Source organism: Phaeodactylum tricornutum, chromosome 10, assembly GCF_000150955.2.
Source record: "Phaeodactylum tricornutum CCAP 1055/1 chromosome 10, whole genome shotgun sequence".
NCBI lineage: Eukaryota > Bacillariophyta > Bacillariophyceae > Surirellales > Neidiaceae > Phaeodactylum > Phaeodactylum tricornutum.
This window is the reverse complement of record NC_011678.1, coordinates 768,471-786,229: the sequence shown is the minus strand read 5'-3', so window position 1 is coordinate 786,229 and position 17,759 is coordinate 768,471. Positions and strand designations below refer to the sequence as shown.

The 17,759-nt window shown below is 49.7% G+C and overlaps 10 protein-coding genes across 10 annotated transcripts; 6 read left to right on the top strand and 4 right to left on the bottom strand.

Moving 5' to 3' along the window:
* The first annotated feature begins 19 nt into the window (after positions 1–19).
* PHATRDRAFT_46580 (predicted protein) lies at positions 20–696 on the top strand. The gene has a single exon (XM_002181039.1). The coding sequence runs from the start codon at positions 36–38 to the stop codon at positions 489–491; it is 456 nt and encodes a 151-aa protein (XP_002181075.1). The 5' UTR covers positions 20–35; the 3' UTR covers positions 492–696.
* Positions 697–780: 84 nt separating this feature from the next.
* On the bottom strand, positions 781–2,199 carry PHATRDRAFT_36570 (predicted protein; the record flags this gene model as incomplete). Its single annotated transcript, XM_002180860.1, has 1 exon — positions 781–2,199. One exon carries the CDS (start codon positions 2,197–2,199, stop codon positions 781–783), a length of 1,419 nt encoding a protein of 472 aa, XP_002180896.1.
* A 717-nt stretch (positions 2,200–2,916) lies between these two features.
* PHATRDRAFT_36569 (predicted protein) lies at positions 2,917–3,417 on the top strand (the record flags this gene model as incomplete). Its single annotated transcript, XM_002181038.1, has 1 exon — positions 2,917–3,417. The coding sequence occupies one exon, from the start codon at positions 2,917–2,919 to the stop codon at positions 3,415–3,417; it is 501 nt and encodes a 166-aa protein (XP_002181074.1).
* Positions 3,418–4,364: 947 nt separating this feature from the next.
* PHATRDRAFT_36568 (predicted protein) lies at positions 4,365–4,739 on the top strand (the record flags this gene model as incomplete). Its single annotated transcript, XM_002181037.1, has 1 exon — positions 4,365–4,739. The coding sequence occupies one exon, from the start codon at positions 4,365–4,367 to the stop codon at positions 4,737–4,739; it is 375 nt and encodes a 124-aa protein (XP_002181073.1).
* Positions 4,740–5,648: 909 nt separating this feature from the next.
* Positions 5,649–6,768, top strand: PHATRDRAFT_46579 (predicted protein; the record flags this gene model as incomplete). Its single annotated transcript, XM_002181036.1, has 1 exon — positions 5,649–6,768. The coding sequence occupies exon 1, from the start codon at positions 5,842–5,844 to the stop codon at positions 6,766–6,768; it is 927 nt and encodes a 308-aa protein (XP_002181072.1). The 5' UTR covers positions 5,649–5,841.
* Positions 6,769–7,020: 252 nt separating this feature from the next.
* PHATRDRAFT_36566 (predicted protein) lies at positions 7,021–8,016 on the bottom strand (the record flags this gene model as incomplete). The annotated part of the gene is made up of 1 exon (XM_002180859.1): positions 7,021–8,016. One exon carries the CDS (start codon positions 8,014–8,016, stop codon positions 7,021–7,023), a length of 996 nt encoding a protein of 331 aa, XP_002180895.1.
* Positions 8,017–8,212: 196 nt separating this feature from the next.
* On the bottom strand, positions 8,213–9,027 carry PHATRDRAFT_46578 (predicted protein). The gene is made up of 2 exons (XM_002180858.1): positions 8,713–9,027; positions 8,213–8,487 (listed from the first exon to the last, which is right to left on the bottom strand). Exons 1-2 carry the CDS (start codon positions 8,962–8,964, stop codon positions 8,335–8,337), a joined length of 405 nt encoding a protein of 134 aa, XP_002180894.1. The 5' UTR covers positions 8,965–9,027; the 3' UTR covers positions 8,213–8,334.
* Positions 9,028–10,474: 1,447 nt separating this feature from the next.
* On the top strand, positions 10,475–12,494 carry PHATRDRAFT_46577 (predicted protein). Its single transcript, XM_002181035.1, has 2 exons — positions 10,475–11,374; positions 11,495–12,494. Exons 1-2 carry the CDS (start codon positions 10,496–10,498, stop codon positions 12,437–12,439), a joined length of 1,824 nt encoding a protein of 607 aa, XP_002181071.1. The 5' UTR covers positions 10,475–10,495; the 3' UTR covers positions 12,440–12,494.
* Positions 12,495–13,399: 905 nt separating this feature from the next.
* PHATRDRAFT_20893 (predicted protein) lies at positions 13,400–14,632 on the top strand. Its single transcript, XM_002181034.1, has 2 exons — positions 13,400–14,272; positions 14,351–14,632. Exons 1-2 carry the CDS (start codon positions 13,477–13,479, stop codon positions 14,548–14,550), a joined length of 996 nt encoding a protein of 331 aa, XP_002181070.1. The 5' UTR covers positions 13,400–13,476; the 3' UTR covers positions 14,551–14,632.
* A 595-nt stretch (positions 14,633–15,227) lies between these two features.
* Positions 15,228–16,040, bottom strand: PHATRDRAFT_3131 (predicted protein; the record flags this gene model as incomplete). Its single annotated transcript, XM_002180857.1, has 1 exon — positions 15,228–16,040. A coding segment is annotated over one exon (813 nt), but the record flags the coding sequence as incomplete, so codon positions are not given.
* Between the last annotated feature and the right edge of the window lie 1,719 nt (positions 16,041–17,759).

Sequence of the window (17,759 nt, the reverse complement as noted above, 5' to 3'; positions counted from 1 at the left end):
ATAGATAGGCAGTCAAGGAACGGGCATACAAAGCAATGGCTCGAGTGGACGAAGAGGAAGAAGGAAGTGCCGGCATGGAAAAGTGTGGATTTGTGTGTCACGTAATCCTCGTTCCGCTCGGACTCGGATTTTGGACGTTGTCGCTGCTACCCTTGTTAAGACTCGACGTTCCAGAAACTGTCGATAGCAACTCTGAGATTTTGTGGTCTTCTCTGCCAACCATTCACTCGTGGAGTGAGTCGGTTCGCTCTTGGTCGGTGCTGATCTCGACGGGTCTCGTTGGATTGTTTCTGGCGGCACCGATTCTGTATTGTGGCGTCAACCTGTGGGCCGTTGCACCGTCAGAGTACTCGTTAACGGACGAGTACACCCGTGAGCGCATGCCCGAATCAATGACTGATACCACGCAAGACTCGCAAGGACTGGGTGTGTACGATATTGATGTGGCAGAAATCAACGATCTCATTTCGGAACAACTATATATCCAGTAATCGACTAACGCGCCGGAAAGGCGTGCCAGACTCGGCCGTAGTAGACTACCGGTATGCATCCCCTGGCGTAACCGACTGCGTTTTCGGGCTGGATCATACTCACCAAGAACATGGTGATTATAGAATGGGAGGGCAAACAAAATGCGGACTACTGTTTTGCGATATCAACAAGCCCGTGTCTACTGCTATACAGTGGGTATCGTTTCTTTCTCCGAGCAAAACTTCGGGTGACAGCCATCTATTCATCACCACGATACTCTTTTCGTTAAGCAAAAACTTTCCACTATTTCTAACGGAGAGTCAGAACCGTGGCGACAAGGTTCACGGCAATGCACGCAGCGTAACAAAGAGTCGCTCCCAGGGACGGGCCACCGACCGGGGCCGCCGTTGGTAGATCCGAAGCCTCTGGAGATACAGCTATACTACCACCACCACTACCAGATCCTCCTCCACCTCCATTCCCCCTTTCTCTTTCTGGTGGGCTCATCGTGGGACTACCGCCAGTGTCCGTAATGCGCCCTTCCAGCTCCGCTTGGTACAAAACGCGCAATTGGTCAAGAATGTCCGTGTACGCACACGTATTCACGGCAGCAGCGTACGCTGCGTTGAAACAGTCGTTTCGGTAGGCCTGCGACCCAAACCCAAACGTACCACCCTCATGACCGTACCAGTTCCCCTCGAGCTGATATTGACCCATCCCATACGATCGGTCGGTGGATGGAATAGTGCGGTAGACGTGACGATCTGTGACTGTGTTGTTCGCTAACAAAGAATCGCCCGTGCCACTTTGTGCCCATACAACCAGATTGCGGATAGTACTGTACATATTTCCGCCAATTCCAAAACTGGAAACGGCACGTGATAGCTCGGTCAAGTCTGCACCCGGATCGACGGTAGTGCCTCTCTGCTGAAACTCTTCAACGCATTTACTGCCCGCGTACGGAGTGACGGTGGGGTCTGGTAAGACACCGTCACTATCGCGTTTTGGCTCCACTGTATCACCAATGTCCAACGGTTTGGTGATGAGATCAGCAATCAATTGAGGCATAGGCGTGTCGGTGATCTTCTCGGCAATATACTCCAAAACGAGGAAATTGGTAGTACTGTAAAAAGCGCATTCCTCCCCTTGTGGACATACCTCCACTTGTCCACTACGCAAAGAGGCTTGGATCATTTCTGGAATAGAGAAACGCAAGGTAGGATCAGCCGTCAGGTTTCTGACGAGACCGGTCGGATCATCCAGAAAATCAGGAACTAGAGCTTGCATGCCAAGCAAATCCGCTACAGTAAAGTCGGCATACACAGGAAATTGAGCTGTCAATTCCGGCGCGAGATTGGCGATTGTATCCACCAGACTCAAATCGCCCCTTTCTGCCAGTAAGAGAATCACAGTTGCTCCAAAAGATTTGGAAATGGATCCAATCTGGAAATGATCGTTCGCGGTAGCAGGTGTGCTACTTCCCTTGTTGGCAAATCCAAACGTCCAGTATACCCTTCCGTAAAATGGGTCTGAAATACCAAACCACAAAGCATCAGTTTGATTCTGTTGCGCAAGGAGGCCTTGGATTGAAGATGCCATGCGAGCTTGAAATTCTTGTAAGGTTTCCGTGGGATCTTGCTGTTTCTCACTGTCGACACACACCACAACTGGAGAAGCAAGGAGCAAAATCACGGTAGAGAATATCGACTTCATCGATAAAGATACCATCTTACTGCTGAGGGATGATACTAACAATACTGGTGATAGAGGGTAGACTCGAAAAGCACGAAAGGTCGGCCAAATGTATGAGAGCACTCCTGGCCATTTTTTGCCAACTTGTTCGATGGCTTGAAGGCACGATTTACAGTTGGGTTATTCACAGGTGTCAAAAATTTGCCATTAACGGCAACCTGAAAGATAATTCGAAGAGAGTGTTGTCTTCAACTTTCTATTTTTGCTGTTTTAGAGGAAAGCGCTGATATGACATTTAAATAACTTCACTTTCTGGCAGCTCCATTCGACCACTGTCATCATATGAGAGGCATCCTCAATTATTTTCACTTATAGGGGAACTATCATACCTTCAGATTACCAGTATTTTTATGGAGATGCATACCTTTTGGAGAAATGCAGGGTCATAGCTCGAGGTACCCCAACAAAAGAATTTGGGATTTGACTGTGAATGTTATAATTTACACTTTCCTCTAGTAACATTTTTCGCAGGTTTACCTTACGAGATGAGGCCAAATATTTCTTGCCACATTAGGAAACGTACACTTGCCCGACTCGTGGAAGGCTTTCGGCTTCAATTTCTTGCTCTTGTTGTCAGCGACGCTTTGCTTGAGTAGTCTTTCAGCAGCTGAACCTTCCCCCGATATGATTTAATCGCAACGGATCGGTAAAATACCGGACGATCGGGACGCTCGTCTCCAAAATGTCGTACGTATGCTGCTCGAACTCGGACGCGCGGACTTTCAAGCCAACGTGTACCACGAATTCGAAACCGCGTTCTTGAGTACCACACTTGAATTCTATCAGCAAGATTCGCTTTCATTTCTCTCCAATAATACGGCGAGTGACTACGTCGCCAAAGCCGCGTCCAGGTTGGAAGCCGAAGCCCGCCGGGCCAAAAGTCTCCAACTGCCGGTGACTGCGGAAGGTCCCTTGCTGGCCACGCTCGAAACGGAATGGATTCAACGGCACTCCCGCGTACTCGTGGACATGGAACCCTCCGGGTTTTCCGCCATGCTTCAGGACGACACCAAAGTGCAGAGTTTGCGGGACATTTACGATTTGTTCGTCCGTGTGCTCTCCTCGGTGGATCATTTGCGCGAGGCACTGGCGGCGCGGATTAAGCAGGACGGGGTTGCTTTAGTGCAGGATCAGGAAAAGGGTGCATCCGATCCGTCCGCCTTTTGTCGGGGTGTCCTCGTCATGAAGGCCTAATACCAACGACGCTCACCTCCATGGTTGGTTTTGTGTGGATTTTATGGGCTTGCTCCAATGATGCACTTTCCAGACCACCGCGGTTGTTCATTTCTTTGATCTGTTTGCGTTCTTTGCGTAAACGACTATAGAACAGGCGCTAGAAAAGCGAACTCGGTACGGCGCTGGGGTCGGCGCTTGACTGTGAGCTGGTTTCATCCCCTACGAGTCGAGTGGAATGTTGCCATCACGAAGGTAACTTTCGAGTAAACGTTTCCCCACGCTATCCACCCAGCAACGCTACTTTTTCTTTGGCATAGTTGTAGTTGGTACAAGATCAATACATTCCGAGAGCGGTGAACCTAACTCAGGGCGTCCTAGGGTTAGGGTTAGGGAATAGGTATGCTGCAATGAGTGCTTGTTGCGACACTTTTGGAATAGTCGATGGTGCATTTCCTTAGGGAGCGGGCTTTTTTACAAAGCCCGCCAAAACAGAAAATAGGTAATCCTGGCAACAAAATTTGACTCTGACATAATGTATGAAAAACCATTCATCCTTTTTCCTTGATAGATTTGTCAGAAGAACCGGTACTTGGCACTTTTAGGAGGACAATGCCGGTTGGTCACAAAACCATGAGCAATAGGCAATCACTTTGCTCTACAACTGATGTACAGCTCACACACACATTACCACAAGATTACTACATCAAAGCCGTGCACATCCATCCGCAGAAGAAGAGGAATTGTTTAACGAAACAACTTCCCGCAACTCAGATTCATTCCGTTTGTCGACACATTTCAGTCTCCCCCATTCGCCAAGAGTATGAACGACTTTCAGACGTACCTCCGGAATGCTATCCAAGGCAAGCCTTAAGATTTTGCTTGCCTTCCTCTGATCAAAAGTCACCCTCTTATCCTCTCGCTTTTTTACGTAAATTCCACACACAGAGACTATTGAAGTGGATTCAATGAGTCCTGAGAACAACGGCCCACTCCTGATTTATCGGTTTACCGATTTCAAGAAGGACGATATTTTGTACCATGGATATATTCTAGAGCTCCAAGATGTTGATCTGCGCTTTGGAGAACCCAACTTTGTTGCCTACTTCCTTGGCAACAATGAAGTGGTCGTGAAGTACCCGTCTACAAGCTACACATTTCTCTATGACACCGATGTTGAGGCTGCTGGAAGGCGTCTAGCAAATCTAGTGGACGATCGTCTCGAACAAACGGTAGATGTCGCTCGCAATCAGATTGCTAGTGACCCGGCCCGTAAATTCAAACATCTTCTGCTTACATTTCCCTCCAAGCCAAACAAGGCAGGCGCCTACCCGAGTCCATAACCAACAAAGTCTTCAGTCCGAAAGCGGAGAATGGTAAGATCAAGTCGAAACTGTCAAGTCTTGCTTCCAAATTCAAGGTTGCAGCCGGTAAAAGTGGAGAAAAAGAGCTTTGCTCCTATCGTGGAAATATCTATTGGCATCTCGCAATTGATGAGAAAGTGCAGAATCGAACCAAACCCAAAACAGATAAGAAGAACAATCTGTTAGGTGAGGGATACTATATTTGAAACCAACGAGATTGATTTTGGTGGCGTGTAACGTATCCTCCTAAAGTCCAATAAAGTGATTGTAAGAATGATTTTGAAATCAGAATTATTGCGGTGCATGTTATTACTTTCCATGAGGACTTATTTTTTAGATCTGTGAACACAATCACCATATTCAGCAAAGTAAAATCACAAGTCGAAAGCCCCTTTTGTGTGGGCTCTTTTGTCGCCAGAATCCAAGAGGGTCCAAGCAAAACGTAGAGTATTGTCAATTTTTGTTATTGCGTCGAGGTGAAAAATTCTTAGGAAATAATACTCATAAGTGCTGCAAAACAACCCATTTAAGTAACCTTCATAGAACAACACCCGCCTAAGTATCATTCCTAGCGAAAACACCCGCCTGAGAATCACTCTTGGCGAACCATCCCGCCAAAGAAACATTCCAAGCAAAGCATCCCGCCTAATGTAAGAATCGTTCTTACTGTTAGCCACGCGAGTTCTTACATTAGGCATTTCTCCGACATGTCACTGTAAGGTGCTCCGAGCCGAGCCGAGCCGAGCCGTCCGGACCAAGTATTTCTTGTTTTTGTAGACGCTGGGTAACTTCTTGGGGATTCCACACAAAACCCGGATATTCCTATCTTTCCTGAGCATACATTTTCAGAATTCTATTTCGGACTGGCAAACGAACAGAAGTGGCGTTCGGACGATGATCCGTCTTTCAGTATGCGACAAGGGTGAAGTCTAGCTAGTAGAGCTGGTTGGCGCTGACGACCCATCAAAGCAATAGAGCACAATTCACCTGTGCAATTCAAAGACTTCAGTCGTTCAAATTTCGCTCTTTGATACTATCAAAATACTTTTGTTCTTCTACCAAACATCTTTTTCTCAACGTTATGAGCTTCCACTCCAGCGCAGTTTATGCCAAGTCCTTGGCGGAAAGTCGCCCTTCCATTGCTCTGGTTACTGGCGGAAAGTCAGGAATCGGCAAAGCCATTGCACTCAAGATTGCGACTTTTCCCTTCATTGAACAAGTTTTGGCGGTCTCCCGATCTATCACGGACCAAGATGTTGCAGAATCCCCTAAAGTGCAAGCATTCGCAGCGGACGTGGGAACCCCCGAAGGACGACAACTTATTGTCGATCACGTTCGAAAACTATGCATAAGCGAAAGCTCGACACCCAAGCAGCTTCGCTATTTGATTCACAATGCCGGAACAATCGATCCAATCAAATCGGTGTTGGAAGTACAACCACAAGAGTTTCGTACCGCAATGTCAGTCAACTGTGAATCACCCTTCTTTTTGACGACGGCTTTGTATCCTTTCCTTTGCCGGTTGGATGACCAGGGAATACCCGGCCGTGTACTGCATGTTTCAAGTGGTGCTGCACACGGGGCTCCTCCGGTTGGCTGGTCCGTATACGGCATAACCAAAGCGGCCTTCTTTCAATCTTACAAGGTTTTAGAAAGAGAATTTCGGGAACAGCAGGGAGGCCGAGTAATTGTCGGATCTTTCAAACCAGGAGTTGTGGACACCTCAATGCAAGACTCAATTCGTAAGTCTTCTACCGCTAACATGCCATTTGTCCAAGCATTCCAATCAATGAAGGACAAAGCTGCGGCTTTGGTATCTTCGAACAATCGCCCGCGTCCGCCACCACAAGGTGCACTAGACAGCCCCGAGAACGTGGCCTATTTTGCCGAATTTTTGCTTTTGGGAACCAGCAACGAAGAGTTTGCCAACCCGAATGCTTCTGACGAATTCGACATTCGCGACGAGCAGTTGTATAGTCGATGGATAGCGAGAAAAGATATGGAATAGAGCTTTGCCTATAGCCGTGGGGTTGAACAACGAACTTGCTAGTCGCAGGGGAAAGGTGTTGTAGCGACGTCCAAGATATCTGCCGCGTTTGAAAGAGAATGCGATTTAGTCCTTCGTTATTCTACTCATTATTTCAAGCTTGAAAAGATCGGGATTTGTGCAACGCACGAGTACACAAGAGTCTCGCACCGCTTTTCGTCAGGTCGCAATATGTGAGCCCACAACGAATACCAAGCAGTCAGACACGAATCTTCAAAATCTCTTCTCAGCTGTTACGACATAATCGAATCCAAGCTGAATTTTTCCGTTTGGAGCTTTAGAAGTAGCCTCGAAGCTTTGCTTCTCGAGATCATCCAATAGCGCCCCCATTGAGGATACCAATTCGGGCCGAAAGAGTTTGAACTTACTCCTCCCCACTTGTATTTGCTTGCAAATGGTCTCATGTCTGTATAGGATAGGAAATTGTCGGGATGGAAGCAGCTCGAGATCAGGGTGATCCTCCACCTGTCTTTGTACCCAGTCTACCGGATACTCCCGATAACACCGGTGACCTGCGAGCAGTATACAGGCATCACGTGCTTGTCGAACACGACAAATGACATTCGCGGCATCGTTACCAGGTGTCTTGTCGGGTATTGGTTGTAGACCCACAACATACAAGCGTCCCCCGGGTTTAAGCAGCCCTACTAGTTGCGAGATCATCTGATCTTGCTTGTAGGGAGAAAACCCGTCCATCGCTCCAATTAAATAGTCCGCCAGAATAACGTCATAGTCGCTGGAGATATCCTGCAGCAACGGATTTTGATCGGGTTCGGTAATACTATCAGGAAACCAGTTACCTATCAATACGCGACTCAGATGCGACACTCCCAGCGCATCCACCTCTTGTTGAACATTCTTCTGCATCGTTCTATCGGCAGTAATTGCGTCTACACTGACCATGCCCTTCAGCTCCAAAGTAGCCAGCCATCGGAGTGAATGCAGACCCGTCCCAGCATCCAAAACTTTTCCAAAATCACGGCCTTCTTGCTGCTCTTCAATCCATCCGAACAACGCGTCGTCCTTGCCAAACACTAATCGCGACAAGGCACCGGAAACCGGTGGTGTTTTGGAGACAGTCATCGCCGTTGTTCCAGTGCTCCGAAAGCACGAAAGGGATGCAAGCAACAAAGGAACAGATCCAATCCTTCCGAGGATCATTCGATTCGGTAGATATAGAGGGAGCGAATTGTCGATCGATATCAACATGACTGATCGTTCATCGCAACCAGAGAGAATTTTACAGTTCCATTAACAGTAATTCTTGACTGTAACGCTCTGACGGACTGTGTGACAGGGAAAGTGAATTCTCCCCTCCCTAACCTATCGGAAAAACGGTCAAGCGTCTGTCGGACGCCTCCGGGATCGTTTTTCCCTCACAAATTAGCGTTGAGAGGAGTCTATTCGAAAATTACCGAGTTGCTTATTAAAAAATATTTGCCATTGCTTTGTAAGTATAGGATAAATGCGCAACTCTCGAGCGCGGGGCTTGCTGGCAGATGAAAAAAGCAGGCAGCCCGCCCCTCTTTAGATATCGGCCTTCCAAGGAACGGCGGGGGCGGAAGTTGAAGTAGCCGTTACACACGTGCCGCCGCCTGGTTCCAAAGACACGACGGAAGATTCCGGAAGAACGATTGCTTCGGCCGCAATAGGGTGCCATTCATTCGGCAAAACGTGAGCCTGAAGGATACCTTGATTTGCGATTGAGTCCCAATTATCCACCACCAACTCGGCCGTGGGAGTAAACGGATTGGATGGCGGCACCGGTGTGCGTCCATTTGTGAGATCCGAACTGCTGCCGCTCCCATGTAAGGCAGGCATGATGCGGATTGGACCCGATGCCTCGGGCCAGGATGCCGTACAGCCTCTCTTGACGAGCGCTGTGACTATTAGAGTATGACGTACCTCTACGAGACGCCCCACATAGCTTACGCGACTCTCATGGGGTATTTTCAACGGCACGGACATTGTCAGAGGAGAAGTTTCGTGATTCGGATCGCGTGACGGCTGGGAAAGGGGTTGCCAAGGGCCTGGTGACCGTGTCATTGGTATACTGCGTTCCACCAAGGTACGTTCCATTGTCTTTTTGCGACTAGCCATCCATGTTTGGTCACCAGGAGTTTTCCAAAGAATTCTTTCCACTAATCGTATCCCCATGTGGTGTACCGCACGTTTACTCCGATTCTCGCCCAACACGTGCACGACTACGGTGCCCCCGGGACACGCCGTTGTTCGATCGAGCTGCCATCCCAAATGTACCTTTCCCTTGCTTCCCAAGCAACCCGCGGCGACGGGAAATGGTTTCGTTTCGACCACCAACGGATACCGCGAATCGGTAACTGTCGCCACGTCGCATTGAGCCTTGAGAAATACAGGCGTGGAGGCTTGGATTTGAGCCCGATCCTGATTCGGGTCGGCCGATCCCAAGTAGGCCGTAAGTGTGTAGCTCACTTGTGCCAGACTCCGGCGGTCATGATGCGTACACAGTATCGTATTGGGCAAATGGTCCGGCAGCCGGTATCGGAAGGGATATTCGTAATGCCCGACCGCACTGGTTTCGCGATTTTTGGTACACGATGCGGGCGTGTCAAAGGCGGGTAGTTCGGCCAACGGCACGTCGGTATGCTCAAAGACGTGTGTCTCACGCTCCACCACTACCACACTCGTGGACCAACGTGGTTGTTTCGACTCGGTGCGTTGACGATTCTGGCGTGACGGACCTTGATCGCCGTGTGTACGGTGGGTAGGTGTGGGCAATGGTGGTGGTTCGCTGACCACAACGCACTCGACTCCCCGGAACGCCAGACGGATTGTTGGTACGTCACGCAACGTTGGATCACCGGGATGCAGCGCCAGGTAGACTCGTCCAGTCAGTTCCTCCCCGGCGCGATAGCCCGCTTGATCGACCTTGACGCCAATGCCGGTTTGCGACGCCTTGTTTCCCATACGTCGTGGGGCATGCAATTTTCGGAGCAATGGATGGATGGTTCACAATGCTTACAATACACAGTGTGTCAATGGTCAGAAAAAGAGCTATTGTAGGCAGAGACGGACCGTAGCGCTTCTGGAGACCACCGGGACAGACACTGGAAGCGAGGATACCAAATGTTGTCTCGGAAGCAGGTATACTCTGTGTATGATACGTATGATACGTCTGTATGGGATTTGCCCCGCCGGTCGAGATGTGATTCTGTCCACGATTCAAGGCCGCGCTGGAGTCGGTCGTCCTTGCGGACGCGACGAATCAAAAAGGCTTCGACGAACGGGTTTGAGTGTGACAGGCCAGGTACCGTCCCTCTTGTGTGTGTCGGTTGATTGTGAGAAACAAAAGGTTGGCGAATCATAGTGTCTGTCTATATGTGTGTTTCTATGTGACGAGACTTGGATCGCGATCTCTGGTAGGGCAATTCTACTATTGTATCCAAACCATTTCTCAACGGACGTGACGGTACAGGAATGAGAAAGCCAATCCGAGCCTGACTGCTCCCGTGTGACAGTTCGTTGCGAACGGGTTCAAAACCGTACCGCGGACAGACACACCACGACCAAACAACATCCATTCCCAAAGATTGCTGATGGAACGACATTGGAATCGTTAGGATAAGAATCCCACGCCACCCATCATCCCCCGTGTCCATCCCAGACAACACAACACCAATTCTCTTCCTTACTGTTCGTACATTGGTTCATGTTGTCAAGGTTGTGGGTAGGTCTCATGTTCACGACCACGGTGTTGGCGCGTCCGACAACTGCGTGGGCAACCTTTGGTTGGCGTCGGATTGTCGTTCGACGCCAAGTTCCCATTCCTGCAGTCACCCCAACATGCTTCTCGTCGGCGATTGCCAACCCGACGGACGAATGGAAAGGATCCTCCCATTCCTCGTCCGGATTTGTGGATCACATCTTGCTGGACGCTGCCCAAGCCCCCTTATCGGTGACCGACGCCGTCCAGCGGATACTGACGGATCGTAAGAAACAGAATCTCGCCGTCACCGAACTCAACGCCACGGAATTACTGCACTTGGGGAGTGTCTGGTTCCTACCGGCGAATGCCCCGCGTGATCCCGCACTGGGGGGAAAACCCGTCCGACTCGACCAGACCGCACCGGCGTTGCAAGCCGGTGACTACCTGCGCGTCCACCATCATCCACGGCGCTTCCCCCACGCACACCGGTACGATTGGTCCAAGTCAATCCACGACACGTCGGGAGATAAACCGGGTGTCATAGTGGCGGAAGATACCGACAAGGGTTGGTTGGTGATCCGGAAACCCAGTATGGTACCCGTCCATATGACGGTCGACAATTGTCGAGAAAACGTCGCGGATTGTCTCAAACAAGCCCGCGCTTGGCAATCGCCAACGGCCGACGCCAGGGATGTCTACATCACGACACCACAACGTCTGGATCAAAACACGTCGGGATTGGTCGTCGTTGCCACCCACAAACCCTTTGCGGCTTATTTTGCGAGTTTGTTGCGTAGCAAAACCGCCCGCCAGCTGTCGGGCGACGGCGATGACCGCAACCACGAATCACTCGGTAGTGTACACAAGCTCTACCGTTGTTTAGTATGTTTACAGTCACCTCCCGTGGTCAACGCAACGACCAGTACCTGGTCGGCACACCACGCTGCGGACTTTCTACGGGATTACCAACGCGAAAGCAATGTGTTACGACATTACTTGGAGCCTAGCATTCGCGCACCGAAGCGATTCGTGGAACACCCACCGGACGATACCCAGTGGCCCGAGTGTTTGCTCAAAATTGTCAAGGTAGGAAACGTTTGTGAACTCGTTGGGAGTCCGGCCGGACAAGATCTGGCCGAAGCGCTCTGGCAGGATGCGTCTGGTCAAGCCAAACGGATTCCACCACAAGCCAAGGCCGTGGTCGAAGTCGAAATTGAATTACTCACGGGACGAACACATCAAATACGGGGCCAATTGTCGACACTGGGATTTCCTCTCGTTGGCGATGCGCAGTACGGAGGGGCGGTTCCCCGGAATCCTACCAACGAACAATTTTATATAGGGACGGAGCAGTTGGCCTTGCAGTGCTGCGAGTTGGCCTTTCGCGACCCCGATAGAGAGGGTGACATTTTGGTTCGTTCGCAACGCTGGAATCGCTTTCGACTCGAATCCGCTTGGTGGTCAGCTTTTCTGGAACTCTTTCACAGCACTCTGGACGCGACTCCTGCAATCCTTGACCCACCCGAGGAAAGCACCGAGTCCTCGTCCAGAATATCCGAGACGAGGCAAGAAGCACGCCCAGATCTCTTACCGCCACGTGTTTCGTTGTCACCGGGAAAGAATAAGTACGTATTGATACGCGCTACCCATCCAAACGACAAAGTCGTTCAATGCTTCGTCGTTAGCGCTGCTCCGTCGGAATGCGGAGGACCCTATCACGGCAACGTAGCCCAAGACCCTAGGGAATGGATCGAGGCAGCTGGTTACACAGTGGAAGTTACGGGAGGGGGTCGCATCGACTACCAGCCCGAGAGCAGTACGGCAAAAGTGTACGGCTTTAGCTATGGCTTTGGAAAAGGGGATCATATCGTAGCAGCAAGGCTTATTCAGGAAGTTTTGGGGAAGTCTCTTCGTGTAACGTACGACCTATCGGACGATCTCTACTAACGAAAGGACCATGCATTAAGAAACCGGTCGCATCCAGGCTTTAGTCTGGACTGTGAAGTATCTCCCATGTTACCTTTCAGACGTGGAACTTTAGCCGGCAAAATTTAATTCGCATCGCAACAGCCAACGATCGGTCCAATGATTCATGCTCTGCCAATGATCAACGCAGTTCGTAGATTCGAAGGAGCTTTTACTGTCATTGCATCGGTGTCAATGACCTGTAAGAGTGTGAACTCCTCTGTCATAGTTTGCTGTTGGGCCAACATCACGGTCGACCAACACGACGTCCACCTGACTAGACCGGAAAGATATCTCAACTGATATTTTGCAGAAATGGTCGAAGATCGTTGCTCAAGAGAGTAGCCTAACGATGAGTACTCTAGGGATTGACATTTGTACTGCAGGAGCACATACCTTTATCAAGGAAATGATTAAAAAAACAACAGATTTTTGTACGATGTCCAATTTGGAAGAAGCCACATGGTACAGCATATTTGTGCCGTCTTGTCCCAGCTAAAACTCGCAAGACTAAAAAAGGAAAAGGATGCGGGCAGCGACGGGATAAATTGTCCTCGTCAAACTACACACCCTTTGGAGGAGAGTAAGTTTCGCGTAAGCTCACCGGCAAAAAAGCATGATTCGGTCTATAGAAAAGATACAGCAGTCTGGGATTATCGTCAAGGGAAACGTGCACCTGTTACATCACACTAACTGTAACTAATGAAACAGTAAGCAATTTTATCTGTACAGTTAACTGTAAACGCAAGTGTTAACTGTGAGGAAGCCAAGAAAGTCTGATTTCGTTCACAGTCACTTTCAAGATTTTTTCGTCACAGGTAGATATCATTCTGATATTTGGGTCCGAAAAGACATACGTGCGACAAAACGCTCAGAACCGCAAGCCAGGAACTGTCAGTGAGCTAACGAAAAGCATGGGTCGCATCCACTTACAGTCGACCATGAGATCGATATCGACGAACAAACCTATACTGCGACTTTTTCGCAATGCCGCACTATGCAATCCAGAGAAGGTTTTAATGTCCCAACACGGTGACGGGCTTTTCAATACAAAAATTCCCATATTGCATCGTTGTTTTGCTTCTTCTCCAAGCAAGCCCCATGCCTCCATCTTCTCTACCGACACCGTTCGTCTTTCTAAAGTGTTATCCCTGCATACAGAAAACCTGGTGATCAGCCGTCGAGAAGCGGAAAGGATGATACGATCAGGAGATGTGACTCTGGCAGGAAATGTGTTAACATCGCCCATGATGATGCTGAAAGAGGAGGACTTGAATGATGGAGCTTTGAAGGTGAACGGAAAGGTGGTAAACCTTCGATCAAGTAAGGGTCCTCGTTCCGTTGCAGGAGAAGAAAATTCGGTTCACAAAACCCGCGTTTGGATCGCGCATAAACTTCCGGGAGAAATAGTCGCTGACAACGATCCTTACGATCGTCCCTCTTTATTGCAGCGATTGATACGAGGTGGTGTCGGCAAAGTTGGCAAGACTCGACTTCATCTTAAATCCGTGGGACGCCTCGACATGAACACAGAAGGACTGATTTTGGTGACTAATGATGGAAAGTATGCTAGAGAGATGGAGCTGCCGTCAAATAAATTGCATCGAACGTATCGCGTTCGAGTACATGGCTTGCTTACGGACCACAAGTTGGCCCGAATACGGAAAGGGGTAACTGTGGAAGGTATAAGGTATCCTCCAATGAGGATCATACCCGAAAGCACTCGGCAATCGCAATCAACAAATAAGTGGCTAAAAGTGACTTGCACAGAGGGAAAGAATCGCCAAATTCGAAACGTTTTCAAGTATTTAGGATGTAAGTACCGACCTTGAGCCGCCGCACACCTCAGACTCCTTTTACTTCACTTGTCTTCCTCACCGAAATTTTTTTTAGTAACGGTCACACGATTGATTCGCATTTCCTATGGCGATTATCGGCTGCAAACTATTCCGCCTGGTATGGCAATCGAAGTTCCAGCCAAGCATATCGAGAATCAAAAACATCGGGGTCGATTGATTCGACCGACTAAGCCCGCACCGAAACGGAGTGACGAGGCCGAATCGTCGAAGGCGGTGCAGTGGGTCCGACATTAGATTTCGATCTTGAATAGTTGTTTTACATAGAAGTATAAGGGATAAGAGGTCACTTGTAAAATCTAGCACAAGGCTTCGCGGGACCGCTTCTATTTAGCTTGCCAGTTTGCTCGCTTGCTTGTCATAATCTTTAAGATTCGACTTTGCTTGGATAGGATCTGATTCTTTGGAACAAGACGTGAAGCGGCGCCAATTTTGTCAGCCGCCTCTGCTCTGACAAATTCGCCTCCTAGAGCGCCGAGATTTTTCAAAGCAAAAAATGCGTCCTCTACCGTGGACCCTTGTTTCAATACAAGGACGTCTCTCAACGCCACGCCTCCTTTTTTACTTGCCGAAGATGTATATACTCGAAGGTTGGGGTCCCAGAGCGTCGGTCGACTACCGCCAGCAGCCTCCAAGCAAGCAATCATTCCAACGCTGGGCAACGAGGACTCCTCCGTCGCCAGTCTGTTCAATCCAGGAAGCGGAGAGTAGCTCGTAAAATCCACAACTGGAAATATCAACAGAGGCTCACGAAGCGATACTGCTGCCTGTAAGCATTTCCAGACACCGGTTGGGACCTCTGCACCGAGATTGCTAGTGACAACGGCAGCACCGAGCGCACGTTCAATGCCCTGTTTGACAAACAGCATTTCCCGATGAGCGGACAGCGGTATTCCAATATGGGCCCCGTGAATCGGTAGGGCGTTTAAGATGTCTTCTACGTTTCTTTTGGCGCTCGTTAAGTCGTACTTGTTCAATGCCAAGGCCATCGGAAATCGAACACCCAAAAAAGCAGATATAAGGCGATGCAAGTCTCCAGCATCCCATTGCTCAAGTCGATCCAATGCTCGCTCGCGGTGCTCTGCTTCTTCCAAGAATCTTTCTACCTCGTCGAAAACAGTTCGCGTAACTGCTTCCGTCTGACCGTATCCACTAAACATCAGTGACAGTTTGGATCGCCCTTTCCTTTGGATTGTGTCCCATTTGAACATTATATTTGTGTACAACCATTCGATCAATTCGTTGCGAATCCATGCCAGATCATGCAGAGGATGCGATGCCCCGGCACCTGGTGTGCCGTCAGCTTCAACTCCGACAGTGTTTCCTTCGGAATCCGCTGTTCCACTGGCATCGAGTACATGAACGAGAACGTCCGCACCCGTGAGATCATGCAGAAATTTATTGCCTCTGCCTCGACCTTGGTACGCATTGGGTACTAATCCTGCCACGTCACGCAGTAGCATTGGAATTAGCCTCCTACCGTGGTTGTTGCGTCCATGCGTCGATCCAAACGTCAAGTCGCCCTCATAGTCCTCTTCGGGGCAGGAGTCTTGGGGTGCCGGGAGAAGACAAAATCCGTTGTTTGGATCAATCGTTGTAAACGGATGCGGGGCCATGGTAGCACCGCCCAACACAGTTTCTGAGTCATCACGTTGCCGGGCAAAGGCTGTGGCAGCATTAAAAAAAGTACTTTTTCCAGCCGATGGTTTGCCAACAAGGCCAATCATATATTTCCACACTCCTCCATTTCCCATGCTGTGTGATTCATAGGGTCTGACGTTGGGACTTGTTCTCTGAAGAATGGATTCCGCTATTTTCAGGCCTTGTAAATTGCACTCATGTATGCGCTCCGTCGACGATGGTCGTAGCGAGACACTCAAGGGTGACAGATGGATATCCTTGTCCTCTAGAGGCAGGCCACCGGGACTGCCGTTTTCCGGACTCGGGAAAGCATGCATCCGAGTCGTCTCCATGGACCCGGATTCGAAAAAGTCACGCGCAGCGTACACACACGACATGACGGAGGGCATGCCTTGTTCTTTCCGTGCCGCCTCTGCTACGGCTTCCAAACACGCCTCCACTTGACTGGTCGAAAACTCCATCATGTTGTTGTCGTGAATCAGCTTAATGTCTGGTAAAGCATCTTGCGGGTAGTTGTACGGATACCGAAATTCCAGAGTCAAGGGGTGCTTTGGCCAAATTCCTTCCTCCGAGGCCTGAAGCTGGATGCAATAAGAGATTGGATGAGCGTAATTACCGTCGTCCAACACTCGAGAGAGCAATTGGAATTCTTCAGGAAAAATAGCTGCGAGAGCTTCAATTTCGTCAATGTGCATTTGTGCAGTCTCTTCATCGAGTGAAACAGGTTCCACAATAGCAGCAAAGTGAGCTGTCGGTGGTGACGACTGGTGGGGCAACTCGATCGTTCCGTTGAGGACCGTCCGTATAAAATCCACGTAAGCGCGTACATTGGCGGCGCGCATGGGTACGTGATGACCTCCGTCGTGTTCGTGCAGTTGGGGACAACGGTAACTGCTGGTGACTGCGAGACTTTGTGCGGGTCGAATGAGCTTGTCCGCTGTCCCCCACACGTGCAGCGACGGTATCGTGACACATTCGTCGAGCTCATCCACGGTTGGATAGCAACGATTGAATTCTGGTGGAAGGGGGGCATCGTACCCGGCCACCATTACGACCAAGCGGAGTCCGGCAAAGGCAGTTTCTGATTCCCGTGCGTGACGGCTACGCTGATGAGAGAGACCAAGTAGATGGGTGAGGCGTGCCCCTTGCGAAAACCCCAACAAGCCGACGAAGTCCTTATCTCGTTCCCAAAGGCTCTGCAACATTGCCATGGACTCTTCCAAACCAATGTAGACATCTTTATTGTCAATTCCTTGTTGTCGTTTCCACCAAGTCCGCCTTTGCGGATCTTCCGGATGTTCCCAGGGAGCATCGGGTGCCACGAGTTCCACGTTCTGTTGACGCAATCGTTTGCGGAGCTTGTCCATGCGACCCAACAAGAGCTGGCCCGTCTGGCGGTTGCCGTGCAACACCAATATCTTTTGTGGCATTGCTAGGAGTACATAGAGGGTCAAGAATCTAGAAGACGGACCTACTGGGAGGCTGCCAGTGTCGGCAATGACGAACGAATCATGCCGTGAGTGTGGCTTGGCCTCGCCCGGGGAGAATATCAATAATCGGACGGTACTGGAAGGAAGGGATCGGGTCGCCAAAAGATGAGTGAGCAAAATGCCCGTTTCCTGGTCACTGTTACACGCTTTTTGGACCAATCGTATATCGTATATAGGGGTTAGGGTAATGCGCACTTTCGTCACGGTCTGTCAGTTTGCCGTGAAGAAAGGGAAGTTTGCATCTTCCGTTGCGTGTACTACTATGATACCTTCGAGGATATGGATAGACAGCCAGCAACATTTGGAGCACCAATC

What these genes read in the sequence shown, in the direction of transcription:
- PHATRDRAFT_46580 (XM_002181039.1), top strand. Translation starts at nt 36, where the DNA reads ATGGCTCGAGTGGACGAAGAGGAAGAAGGAAGTGCCGGCATGGAAAAG.
- PHATRDRAFT_46578 (XM_002180858.1), bottom strand. Translation starts at nt 8,964, where the DNA reads ATGGGGATACGATTAGTGGAAAGAATTCTTTGGAAAACTCCTGGTGAC. An exon ending in ATGTGGGGCGTCTCGTAGAG is followed by an intron (nt 8,488 to 8,712) that starts GTACGTCATACT and finishes GGTATCCTTCAG; the next exon opens with GCTCACGTTTTGCCGAATGA.
- PHATRDRAFT_46577 (XM_002181035.1), top strand. Translation starts at nt 10,496, where the DNA reads ATGTTGTCAAGGTTGTGGGTAGGTCTCATGTTCACGACCACGGTGTTG. An exon ending in ACAAGCTCTACCGTTGTTTA is followed by an intron (nt 11,375 to 11,494) that starts GTATGTTTACAG and finishes CATTACTTGGAG; the next exon opens with CCTAGCATTCGCGCACCGAA.
- PHATRDRAFT_20893 (XM_002181034.1), top strand. Translation starts at nt 13,477, where the DNA reads ATGTCCCAACACGGTGACGGGCTTTTCAATACAAAAATTCCCATATTG. An exon ending in CGTTTTCAAGTATTTAGGAT is followed by an intron (nt 14,273 to 14,350) that starts GTAAGTACCGAC and finishes AATTTTTTTTAG; the next exon opens with TAACGGTCACACGATTGATT.